The sequence below is a fragment of the Ahaetulla prasina genome, chromosome 6 (assembly GCF_028640845.1).
Source record: "Ahaetulla prasina isolate Xishuangbanna chromosome 6, ASM2864084v1, whole genome shotgun sequence".
NCBI lineage: Eukaryota > Metazoa > Chordata > Lepidosauria > Squamata > Colubridae > Ahaetulla > Ahaetulla prasina.
In genome coordinates, this window is record NC_080544.1 from 76076766 (window position 1) to 76090083 (window position 13318).

The 13318-nt window shown below is 35.4% G+C and overlaps 1 protein-coding gene across 1 annotated transcript in view; it reads right to left on the reverse strand.

Annotated features, from left to right (window-relative positions):
- WDFY1 (WD repeat and FYVE domain containing 1) overlaps positions 1–13318 on the reverse strand; it is a 30734-nt gene that overhangs the window by 16775 nt on the left and 641 nt on the right. Inside the window, exons 2-6 of the mRNA XM_058189061.1 lie at positions 10036–10103; positions 9791–9864; positions 7531–7585; positions 6326–6476; positions 3091–3203 (exon numbers count right to left, since the gene is read on the reverse strand). Of these exons, the coding sequence (XP_058045044.1) occupies positions 3091–3203; positions 6326–6476; positions 7531–7585; positions 9791–9864; positions 10036–10103 (461 nt within the window). The remainder of the gene's footprint in view (positions 1–3090; positions 3204–6325; positions 6477–7530; positions 7586–9790; positions 9865–10035; positions 10104–13318) is intronic.

The following is a 13318-nucleotide window of genomic DNA, read 5'->3' on the forward strand; positions in this document are numbered from 1 at the left end:
TATGAGCCAGCAGTGTGCAGCAGCTGCTAAAAAAGCCAACACAGTTCTGGGCTGCATAAACAGAGGGATAGAATCAAGATCACGTGAAGTGTTAGTGCCACTTTATTATGCCTTGGTAAGGCCACACTTGGGATACTGCATTCAGTTTTGGCCGCTGCGATGTAAAAAGGATGCTGAGACTCTAGAAAGAGTGCAGAGAAGAGCAACAAAGATGATTAGGGGACTGGATGCTAAAACATATGAAGAACGGTTGCAGGAACTGGGTATGTCTAGTTTAATAAAAAGAAGGACTAGGGGAGACATGATAGCAGTGTTCCAATATCTCAGGGGTTGCCACAAAAAAGAGGGAGTCGGGCTGTTCTCCAAAGCACCTGAGGGTAGAACAAAAAGCAATAGGTGGAAACTGATCAAGGAAAGAAGCAGCTTAGAAATAAGGAGAAATTTCCTGACAGTTAGAACAATTAATAAGTGGAACGACTTGCCTGCAGAAGTTGTGAATGTTCCAACACTGGAAATTTTTAAGAAAATGTTGAATAACCATGTGTCTGAGATGGTGTAGGGTTTCCTGTCTGGGTAGGGAGTTGGACTAGAAGGCCTCCAAGGTCCCTTTCAACTCTGTTGTTATTATTATTACTATAAATTGTTTTGTTGTGGGTTAGCCAGCATTAAAAAAAGGTGTAGGGAGCTGCAAGAGGAAGCTCAGTTAGGTAAGCAAAGATAAAATGGAGAGTTAACTAAATAAAAATTGATATGAGAATTGTTTTTGGAGGCAAAAACAATGTTTTCTATTTACATATGAATAATCTTTTTTATCTGAGATAATTAATCAGATGTTTTGAATCAATGTTTGAATATAGTAATGAATTGTATAAAGAAAAACATTTTCTTTACAAAGAAGATAGAAGTTCATAGGGTTGTGTGTTTTTAGTATGGATTTACAACTGATGGAACCATACAGCAGGCTTAGTTACAGTGTCATCAGTATGGGAATAAACAAAAGTAATCTTGTTTCTGCCTACTACATTCAGGGAAGCTAATGAAAAAAATTTAGACAATATCAGGAAAGTAAAATATAATTCAGGCATAATAGCACCGTAGGTGGAAAGCCAATCAACATGTAACCAGTTCTGGTTGGGATTATGCTGCCTCTAAAAAAATTTCTTAGTTGAATCTCTTCCTGAATTTGATTTGTATAAGGACATCAATATTAGAAATGAATTGGGGTATTCAGTTTCAGCTTCAGCAATTATATGACCGCAACTGAATTCAGAACTATCTCCATCATTTATCCATTTATTACATGCAGCCTTTATTACTGCTAACATAGGATTGCTTGTAAAGATTGGTCAAGACACAATGGAGACTTGATAAGAACCAAGAAGGCTCTTTCACCTTCAGTCAAGTTCAAAGTTTTGCCATGTTTAAAACAAGTCTTGAAATTGCCTGAAATTTAGTAGCCTGAAATGCTATGGTACTAAAAATGATAGTATGTGCTAAATGTGTTAAAGAAGAACAGAAAATGACTGATAAAGGGGACAATCCTATCTGATGAATTAAGTAAAAAATAATAATTGTATAAGATACAATCCACTCAAAGTTGGAAGCAGGTTCACGATGAATTTTAGAAGATTAATGGCAAAAAATAACGAATAACCTAATTTGAGTAGTCTTGACAGATATGAAGTAGGTATAAAGTCCATGTCTCAAGTTTAGAAGGTTATCCAATGAAAAGTAATCAAAATATTACTCAACATATAAGAAATGTATTTGAAGAATTTGTTTTAACAATTACTGGATAAAAATATTATAGGATAATCACATTAAAAAGTTAGACACAATGATATCTAAAAAGGATCCAATGTGGGTCGGTCATTAGGACCAGAGGTTTAGTCTTCTGAGCTTTTGGACTCGTGCTGGAGCCCATCGTGAAGGAACTTCTCTCTACTATTTTGGTAACTTCTCTCTACCATTCTGGTAAAGAGAAGTTCCCTGAAGATGGGTCTAGCACGAGTCCAAAAGTTGGAAGCCTTAAATCTCTGGTCCCAATGACTGACCCAGGCTGGATCCTGAAACATTATCCTGGCACACATATATTTGCTTTCATTTGAAAGAAAATTCATTTCAAAGTTGTAATTCAAAATTAATTGCCTACCTTGAAAAACAAGTGCATAAAATCTAGTAAGATTTTTTTTAAGACTCAAGATTGTATGCCTAATTTATAGAAGAGCTAATTAATTGCTTTGCTTTATGCAAACATTTTAATATCAATGTGTTTATGTATATTAGGATTTTACTGAAGTTGTTCAATAAAACACTCATTTTAGACTTGGTTAGATTTATTTTATTGTTTTTAAAATATTTTTTAAAAAACTGATCAAACATGAACATAAATATTAAATTAAAATTTCAAGCTATATTTCCTCATGGCGGCCCACTAGAACTAACAATTTCAATAATTACTATGAGGAAATACTTCAGTTTTTAGAGAATTTTATAAATCTTCATGTTTAAGTACCAGAATGAGGTTTAATCCATTTGGAATGAACATTTGATATTATAAAGAGGCAACTACCTTGATCAGCATGAACTATACCACCCACATATTAGATGGAGAAAGTATGGCTGCCATTATTCATCTTTTGATAATCTTTCTCTTAAATATTAGAATGCAGCTGATCCAAACCTATGCTGGAAAAATGTACTGGATATGTGGGTTATGATCAGTGGTGAGATGCACTTACCTTCGCTACCGATCGGAAATGTGCACGCCCCTTCTGCACATGCGCAGAGGGGGGAAAAACGGGACATAATGATGTCCCGGTGGGTGGGCAGAGCCTTCCGCCACCGACACTACTGGCTCATGCGAGCCGGACAGATCCGGCTGGATTTCACCACTGGTTATGACTGCCAAATACTACAAATTTTTGAATCAGCCTCCATTAACCTAAACAAAATTTCAAGCTGATGCAATAATTTGAAAGAGAATAGTGGATATCTCACTCCAACATTAAGGATTCAGTTGCATCTCTAATATTTTATTTTATGTAAAAAAGAAAGAATTGAGCCTCATTCAATTGAAAAACAAGTTACCTTCATGACCCTTGAGAGTTGTGATCACTGAACTCGTGCTCTGTTCTAACTTCAACAAAGTAATCTGTCCAGAGTAGTCTCCAATAAAGGCATGCTGGGTTTCGAAGTCATATCTTAATACAATCCCAAGTCAAGGAGTATGTTTTCAAGTCTCAGTAGTTCCAGCAGAAGGTAAAAGACTGACCATAAAAAGTAATCTATTTTAATTTCTCTTGAAAGTAGCTAGTAACCTGCAACCAGACCTGTCCATTTAGAATCCCAGATAAGAATTAGCAAATCTACTTTTATTTTGAAATAAATAAATAAAATATTATGGATGTCTAAAAATCACTGTCAGTTAATAGGTCTAAAACATGCATATTTTTCATTGATAGATTTTCATAGATCCAGCTTAATGTTCACCTGCAAGCAAGACAGAAGAAAGACAAAGAGAGAAATATAAAATTGCACTCATGTACTGTAGGTCATAGTAGTTCCTCTATACAGGAGGTGGAATATCAGCAAAAACAGCATGATGAGAATTGAAAGAAGAAATACAAGTGAGCATACAGCTAGCCTAAGTGGGGGCAGATGAGACTGAGGAGAAACCCTGATTCAGAGAACATCTAAGAAATGTCTTTCCTCTAAGCTAAAATCCATATTTACTGATTATGTAATTAAATTGATACACTTATTTTGTTACCATCTCTTGTACAGTCATCTCTTTTTCCATTCTATAAATCTAATAAACTTTTGTGAAAAAGCAATCTCCTATCATATGAAAAATTCTTTACACATTTATTTTCTCACATTAGCCCTATTTTAGTAGTAATTTAAGAAGTATTTTAAACGCTGTCTGATTCCCCAAACAAGCATTACAGGCCAATCAATATATTTAATGAATCAAAATAAATCCAAATAAAATTGGATAGATCATAACATGACTAGACCAAGAATGTATGCATTTAAGTCAGCCTGTTGCCCAGCTACATACATACATGCATGCATGCATGCATATCTGTGGGTATATATATGCATATATGCATATACACAATATATATGTATATGTGTATACGTACAGTATATGTATATACATATATAGTATAGCACAGAAGTGAGTACACCACCTCACATTTTGTAAATATTTAAGTATATATTTTCATGTGACAGCACTGAAGAAATGACACTTGTCTAAAATGTAATGTGAGTGTACAGCTTGTATAATAGTGTAAATGTGCAGTCCTCTCAAAATAACAGCCATTAATGTCTAAACTGTGAGTACTCCCCTAAGTGATAATGTCCAAATGGGGCCCAAGTAGCCGTTTTCCCTCCCTGGTGTCATGTGACTCGTTAGTGGTTCAAGGTCTCAGGTGTGAAGGGGGAGCAGGTGTGTTAAATTTGATGTTATCTCTCTCACTCTCTCATACTGGTCATTGGAAGTTCAACATGGCACCTGATGGCAATGAACTCTCTGAGGATCTGAAAAAAACAAATTGTTGCTCTACATAAAGATGGCCCAGGCTATAAGATTGCCAAGACCCTGAAACTGAGCTGCAGCACAGTGGCCAAGACCATACAGTGGTTTAACAGGACAGATTCCACTCAGAACAGGCCTCACCATGGTCAACCAAAGAAGTTGAATGCCTGTGCTCAGCGTCATATCCAGAGGTTGGCTTTGGGAAATAGACATACAAGTGCTGCCAGCATTGCTGCAGAGGTTGAAAGGGTGTGGGGTCAGCCTATCAGTGCTCAGACCATATGTTGTACCCTGCATCAAATTAGTCTGCAGGGGTCTCGTCCCAGAAGGAACACTCTTCTAAAGATGATGCACAAGAAATCCCGCAAAAGGTTTTCTGCAAATAAGCAGACTAAGGACATGTATTTCTGGAACCATGTCCTGTGGTACGATGAGACCGATAAAAATATTTGATTCAGATGGTATCAAGCGTGTGTGGTGGCAACCAGGTGAGGAATACAAAGACAAGTGTGTCTTTCCCACAGTCAAGCTTGGTGGTGGGAATGTCATGGTCTGGGGCTGCATGAGTGCTGCTGACTCTGGGGAGCTACAGTTCATTGAGGGAACCAACATGTATTGTGACATACTGAAGCAAAGCATGATCCCCTCCCTTCAGAGACTGGGTCGCAGGGCAGTATTCCAACATGATAACGACCCCAAACACACCTCCAAAATGACCACTGCCTTGCTAAAGAAGCTGAGGGTAAAGGTGATGGTCTGGCCAAGCGTGTCTCCAGGCCTAAACCCTATTGAGTATCTGTGGGGCATCCTGAAATGGAAGGTGGAGGTGTGGTCTTTAACATCCACCAGCTCCGTGATGTCGTCATGGAGAAGTGGAAGATTACTCCAGTGGCAACCTGTGAACTCTATGCCACGAGGATTAAGGCAGTAAAAATAATGGTTGCCACACAAAATATTGACACTTTGGGTCACATTTGGACATTAATGGCTGTGTGTTGTGTTATTTTGAGGGGACAGCACATTTACACTGTTATACAGTTGTACACTCACTACTTTACATTGTAGCCAAATGTCATTTCTTTAGTGTTGTCACATGAAAAGTTATATTTAAATATTTATAAAATGTGAGGGGGTGTACTCACTTCTGTGATATACTGCATATGTCTGTCCATATTGGAACACAATAGATTTGTTTAACTTGCTTTAACCAGCTAATTAGCAACCATGCATTGGAGGCTTTTGGCATCCTTCTGAAACAATAATGTCTGGCTATTAACTATTTCAGGTGATGCAAAAAAAGGAAGGTTCTTCTTTGTCTTCCAAAATCAGTTTTCTTCAGCTCTTTCCTGCAAGAGCTGAGAAAGGAAGATAAAGATGATGGTGTAGAATCAGCAACAGCCATTCCATGATCTTATCAATCCATTTATTTAAATAAAATGGATGTGAAATAGAAAGAAATGTTGGCTAGTCAATAGAAAGCATTCTTCTACTCAAAATCATTTGAGAAAGGTATCACCTACCACCTATCGAAAGTCTATTTGGCATAAGTGGTAAATAATGTATTAGTCTCAAATTCCAGCATTTCCTTATGGTAATACTCCAAGTAACATTTTTATAATACTTTTACAATTTACAGTAATAGCAAAATCTTTTAAAGGTGATTAGTTTCTTAATAGAACCAACACAGCATGAAATACAAATGTGAAAAAATATTAAGACTGGTTAAACAAACTTTAAGAAATTGCACATCTGCTATGATACAGCTACTTTGAAGGATACTGTAGGCAAGATGCCCAGGAAGTGAAATAATGTCTTCCTAACATATTTCCACTTCTGGTACACATCCAGCTGACAGATTTATCATGGCCAGTGCTAATCACCCATTCTGCTTCCAAGCAAAAAGTGATTGCTGACACTCTGTTCTGGTGTGCTGTACAGACAAGAAATTATAACACAGAGACAAAAATATTTATACATGAAATGGAATGGATATGATCGAGCCTAGATTTGTTTCTCTTTCTTTAGTATTCACCAGGCATTAATTCATTTAATTTCCTCCCCTCACTACTCATTTCCTTCAAACGGAAATAAAACATTACCCTTCATTAATGCAAAAGAGAAGTATAGATGAGAATTCCTAACTGTAATTACACTACATTGTGAAATTAAACCAAGAAGAAGAGAGAAGAACATTATGAAAAAGAGAGACATTATAAAATTAGTTTGAAATCAGAAGTCTTGTTTTGGAAAAAGCCAACGATTTTTATATAAAAGCTATTATGTTATTTAATATAAGGCTTATCTTAAGGCCACACTCTTATCTATGGCTTAGTTGCAAACAGGATTGTCTTATATTGTGTTGGCATTTCAGTTAAAAGAGCTTCTTATGAATGGCACAACATATTGTTCTAATATTTCAGTTTCCTCTGTGAGTAGGTACTTGCACACAAACATGCACATCCTACTACTACTACTATTACTACTACTACTACTACCACCACCACCACTACCACTACTACTTGAAGGGGGAAACAAAGTAATGTTCTGGAATTCATTTCCTTTCAAGTGAAGACAAAATGAGAATTGCATGAATTCTGCCCTGACACATGTGTAGGGTAGTATGCTGTGCAGGTGATTTGGTAACAGGAAAGAAAATAGAATAAGAGAATGAGGGGTCCTTGGTGTTCACTGAGCTTGACTGTTTACTTGCAGACATTCCATTACCCAAACTAGATAACATCAACCCTATGCTACAAAAATTCTCCTTCATAAGAATATAAGAATTGTTTATAGGATTATAAAAGTTACAATTGTTGTTTTTAGGTTCTACAGTTATAGTTCAAATCATTCAACCAATGTTGGTTCATATATATGCTTAATGCTTATTTTATGAAAATAGCCATGTGAATTAAAATTAAGTCAATATTCCATATAAATTATTGAAGGCTACTCGTATATGCAGGGATACTTCAATGTCTCATTACCTGGATAAGTCTTGACAAAATTCATCTTATTAAAGTCTTCTGAGATGTGAAATTCCTGAAATCATAAACAAACAGTAAAATACATAATCTAGAAATCCTGTTGATGCCAGAAAAAATACTTTCACAACCAAAAATAAACAGAAATGTGGGAACCAGAGTCCTTCTGAATGATTAACAGCCTGTGTCAGCTTAAAATTAAAATGTCAAGGTTTGGGCTACTTTCATTTAAGAAACAGAGATGAGTTTGGCTACTGAAATAAAAACTTGTTCTGGGTGGATCTTCTGGTAGAAATTTATTGGATGCTCTTTGGAAAGAAGACTACAGTGTGTCTTATGGTATCTGGATGTTATGGTTCTACTTTCTAAATATTTTTGAAAGGCCTTTATATTAAAATTGCAATATTTCTTTCAATTTTTTTTTACTTTGAGAATGAAATCGTTTACCTTTTTATAAAGAGAAGTCTCACTGCAATCAATGAAGTTTATTTCTAGCCAGGAGTGCATAAGATTTTACTATAAAGATGTTTTATGCTGCTTTGAAAAACTGGCTCAGGAATAAACTATTAAAACAAACAACATTTATGTAGGAAACATTTTATCCATTGAAATTGCGACTTTGAAATGTGGAATAGTTATACACTTTTGTTCTTCAGTTAATATGAGATCTGTTCCTACAAATTTCCAAAGCATGTCTAAAATCATATACTGAAACTTCACTTTTAAAAAAAAATGTACAGAAGAAGAAGTGCAGAAGAAATGACTACCTCTTAAGCTAAGCTTTTTTTGTTTTAAATATATTAGCTTTGCTCTGTAGATGTATTCATCTCAGAGCTTTGGAGAATATTACCTTGCTTGCAGTCTGATTTCCCATACAGACTTGTTTCATTTTTTTTTTCTAACTACGAATGTTAGTTTTGCTATTAAAGTCAGGAAAGACCTCAAAGGTATACAGAAAAGTAATGATAAAAGCTGATAAAAACTGTTCGTGGTCTGAAATACTAACAATATTTCCCTTTTTCCTTTCGGCAAAGTCAATTTTAAGTTTCTTGTAAATATGACTGATTTTCATAACTTACCAAATTAAAACAAACACTAGATAAGCAGCAGAGCACCTCATACTTCTCACAAGAAAATGAACTAAAGATACAATTTGGATACTGTTTCATTAAAAATACCTGCAATGGGAAGTAGAAGCTTTTGTACAAAGTACAAAAAAAGAAAATCTACTGTATTCAACATATTAATAACAGAAAGATTAAATTCTTTCCATTTTCAAAAATAGAAGTCAAAGAAAAGAATTCTAATCTAACTCTCTTCCTGATAGCCTCCCATAGCACAATAACTGACATGTGAGAAATTATACTACTCTCTATAGGACAGAGAGGGATACGGTGGCTCAGGGGCTAGGACGCTGAGCTTGTCAATCGAAAGGTCGGCAGTTCGGCGGTTCAAATCCCTAGTGCTGCCGTGTAACGGGGTGAGCTCCGGTTACTTGTCCCAGCTTCTGCCAACCTAGCAGTTTCGAAAGCACGTAAAAATGCAAGTAGAAAAAATAGGGACCACCTTTGGTGGGAAGGTAACAGCGTTCCGTGCGCCTTTGGCATTGAGTCATGCCGGACACATGACCACGGAGATGTCTTCGGACAGCGCTGGCTCTTCGGCTTTGAAACGGAGATGAGCACCTCCCCCTAGAGTCAGCAACGACTAGCACGTATGTGCGAGGGGAACCTTTACCTTTACCTATAGGACAGACTTGACATCAAGCTGAACTTGGATGATATTACAGAGCTAAGTAAGGTTGAAATTGGTTAGTGTCTGGATGGGAAATCACAAACATCAGGCTGTAAACTCGATTATGAAATTAAGAAAATATCCTGGAAGGCCTTACAATTATTACAATATTAATACATAGATTTGAATATGAAATTACTAAAAGTTGCATTCACCTCAAAGAAAACTGCTTTCTAGATTCTACTGGAAAACTCCAGAGATGTTTCATTAAACAGAAAACCAAGTACAGGCCACACAGATCAGCTCTAGATCTACTAATGCCATCAAATTAATTTACACAAAACCAGCATGCTATTCTATAATGTGTTATTGCGGGAATCTCAAAAAATGTTCTTGAACAATGATTATCAAAGTTTATTTGTGCACGTTTGCACTGAAAGCTTGGATTGATGAATACTAAATATTGATGTGCAATGTGAATATTTTTAGCAGCAGTTAAATATATAGTCAGCTAAAAATGAATACTTACCATAATAGCTCCGTTATCTTGGCCTACAAATATTCGTCTGCTGTCGTGATGATAAGCCATAGTTGAACAAGGAGCTGCCCAAAGAAATGTTGATTTGTAAAGTCAGTATTATACTAAATTGAATTTCTGTCTATCAAAGCAATAGTAAAAAATTGATTTTAGTTAACCAAATGTGAAATCATAAACATTTGGCTCCTAATTCATTAGAAACAGATATCAACATAATTGCATCTAAGTGCACTTACATGACATTGTATGGTAGATGCTGGGCCAATACTGTCCACTGTCTCTCTTCAGCCATACTCTAATTGTCCTGTAAATATAAATGGGGAGGGGGGGAATGTTAGGAAAATTATTCTCCCAGTCAGACTATTTGGTTTTCCAAAAAAGATCTGCAGTAGGAAAAACTATTCTGATACCAAATTGTTTTGACAAATGATTTTTGAATGTGTATAGTTACCGGAATATAACATTTTTGCTAGTAAGAGAGAACATGGCAAATGCTAAATCCCACCTTGTTATTAATTTAAATTTATATAGCCACTCATCTCATATAAGCAACTGAGAGGTGAGTACAATTAAAAGACATCAATATAATACAAAATCATACATGACATATTGAAGGCAAGAAAGATAAATGGTGTTTTTGCAATCAATTCTTGCTCATATCAGGATATTCTAATACTTATTGCCCTACTATAGCTCATACTTGCCCATCAAATCTATTTACGTATGATGTTATCTCAAAGTTTGGGCTGATAAGAGAGTTGCAGAACATTTGAGATGAGTAGTAGAAAGGCACAGAGGATTGTAGAACATTGAGTTTTTCTAGTAGAAGGTCATAGACAGATACAATTCCTAATATTCCATGTCAATGCTTGGCCATTGTGATTCTCTAAATGTCAATTTGATTTCCCAATAGCCTCAACCAGCATGTTCAATGGTGAGAAATGCTGTGAGCTAGTCTATTGTCTTCTGGAATGCCACAGGTTTACTTTTTTTTGCATTGCTCTCACTGCATACAGAAACTAAAAGAATCAAAGCAATAATAAAAACAAAGTTCACTTGACAGCAAAGACTAAGCTATAAAGATCGTTTTGGAAGATAAACTTCTAAAAGGCTTGTAAACAGATGAACTAGTAGTTAACCTACTGAGAGTTTACATATAGTGATTAATTACACCTCAGCCATCCAGCTGACAAATGAAATGATATATATGATATATATGAAGGGGACCCTTAAGTTGTGTTATACCTCACAGTGCTTGACCTGTTTCTGTAGTACCTAACAATGCACATTAGTAATAAAACCAATTTAATCTTTCCATGGTTCCAATTCCTATTTGAAGCAAGAGCTGAAAATAAAAAAGAAATATCAAGACACCAGCGTAGTTCATCCATATTGAAAAAAATACATATTATTCCCCTAGCTTCAGTGTAATTAATGCAACTGATGTGGTATTCCCTGAAGGCTCTTGTGAACTACTAACAATTAACCCTTTGGTCTGATGAAGATCATTATCCAATTATTTAAGAATTATTTTAGAACACTGCAGGATAATTTCTCTATAATACTTAATACTCTATTAGCTACTTAAAAATTGTAACTTTATTGTGAATATCAAATGCATATGTTTAAGATCCATTCAAAGAAACATCTAAAAAACTCAAAGTATTCTGCATACAAATTAAACAAGTTATTGAGTTTTAATAGCTATCCAAACAATAGATATTGCTATAAGATACCTATATCTTACAGAAGAGGCAGCCAAGCATTCCAAGACAACATGTTTGTTTATAACAGTGCCTCTACTAAATCAAAAAAAGATTTTGCTTAAATAAAGCCAGCTGCACAATAAAATCATGGCTGAGAAAAATAAATAAATATCCTTTTGTTATGTGATGTTCTAATAAAAATAGAACTTTTCTGATTTAAGAACCAGAAATAAGGAATATATTAATTATTTATAAAGCAAACTCCAGTTAGTATCATTTTAAGTATTATGAATAGCTTTCTAAGCATATTTTCATCGCAGAGTTTACCACACATTATGCAGTAACTTGGAAAATATTACTCCAGACCACATTGTTATTTCTTAGTATTTTCTTCCTATGGTCAATGTTAAAGAGACAAAAATACAGGAAAAAATATGCATGTGGAATGTTTTCAATGTTTTAGAGAAAGGTTTTCCTTAACATGCTACCAAAATGCACCATTCTGCAATATTGATCGTTTTTGAAATTTTGCAAATTGTACTAAGAACATACTTCAGTGGCAAAGCAATAACTAATCCTAAACTTCCTCTCTCTCTTGCCATCCTATAGATGCAGCAGAAGACCGGAGTTTACGACTCCCGTCAAGTAAGTAACACTGTCTGGGGATAGTAAGAGTTAGTCTAACTCCCCCCCCCCTTTGGGAATGATGGCAAAGAAGCAACTCTATAAGTTTACTCCCACTTATAATAGAAGCCCATCAGACCAGCATTGCTCTCTGTTTCAGCTTCTATCCCAGGGCAATAACCATACTGAATTCTACGATATCGGGTTTTCAATTTCTCTTGTGAACTACTAACAATTAACCCTTTGATCTGAGGAAGAAGATCATTAGCCAATTATTTAAGAATTATTTAAGAACTCTGCAGGATAATTTCTCTATAATAACCTAATACTCTATTAGCTACTTAAAAATTTTAACTTTATTGTGAATATCAAATGCATGTTTAAGAACCATTCAAAGAAACATCTAAAGAACAATTTTGCAGATCCTATAAATCCAATGTTTGTTTTTTTAATAGTTATAATGTACACTGTAGACGGCCTTTAATTTCGTTGTACCATGTGCAATGACAATAAAGTAAACTAAACTTAACTTTACAGCGTGCCTACCATCCCTGTCCTAATGTTTCCTCTATTTGTATGTATCAAATCTATGTTTAAACTTATTACCTAACACGTTCTTGACAAATAAATAATAAACGAACTCTGCGCGAACAATGAAACAGGGCCGTTGGATGTGTTTTCAATTGTCTGAAAAAGAAACCGCCCTTTTCTTTGCTTTTTCCTCTTGCCCTAAATACTTCTGTGCCTGATAAACCCCGATTCCCCACACGTTCCTCTGGTTGTCGTGGGTGAGAATGATGGGACTGGTAGAATTAGAATAGAATTTATTGGCCAAGTGTGATTGGACACACAAGGAATTTGTTTTGGTGCATATGCTCTCAGTGTACATATGCTCTCAGTGTACATAAAAGAAAAGAAAAGAAAAAGAAAGAAAAAAAAAACCTTCATCAAAGGTACAACATTTACAAATGCTGGTCATAGGTTGCAATTTAACTCTTAATGATAGCAACAAAAAGTTACAGCCCTACAGTCATAAGTGGAAAGAGATTGGTGATGAAAACGATGAGAAGATTAATAGTAGTGCAGATTTAGTAAATAGTTTGACAGCGCTGAGGGAATTATTTGTTTAGCAGAGTGATGGCCTTCGGGGAAAAACTGCTCTTGTGTCTAGTTGTACTGGTGTGCAATG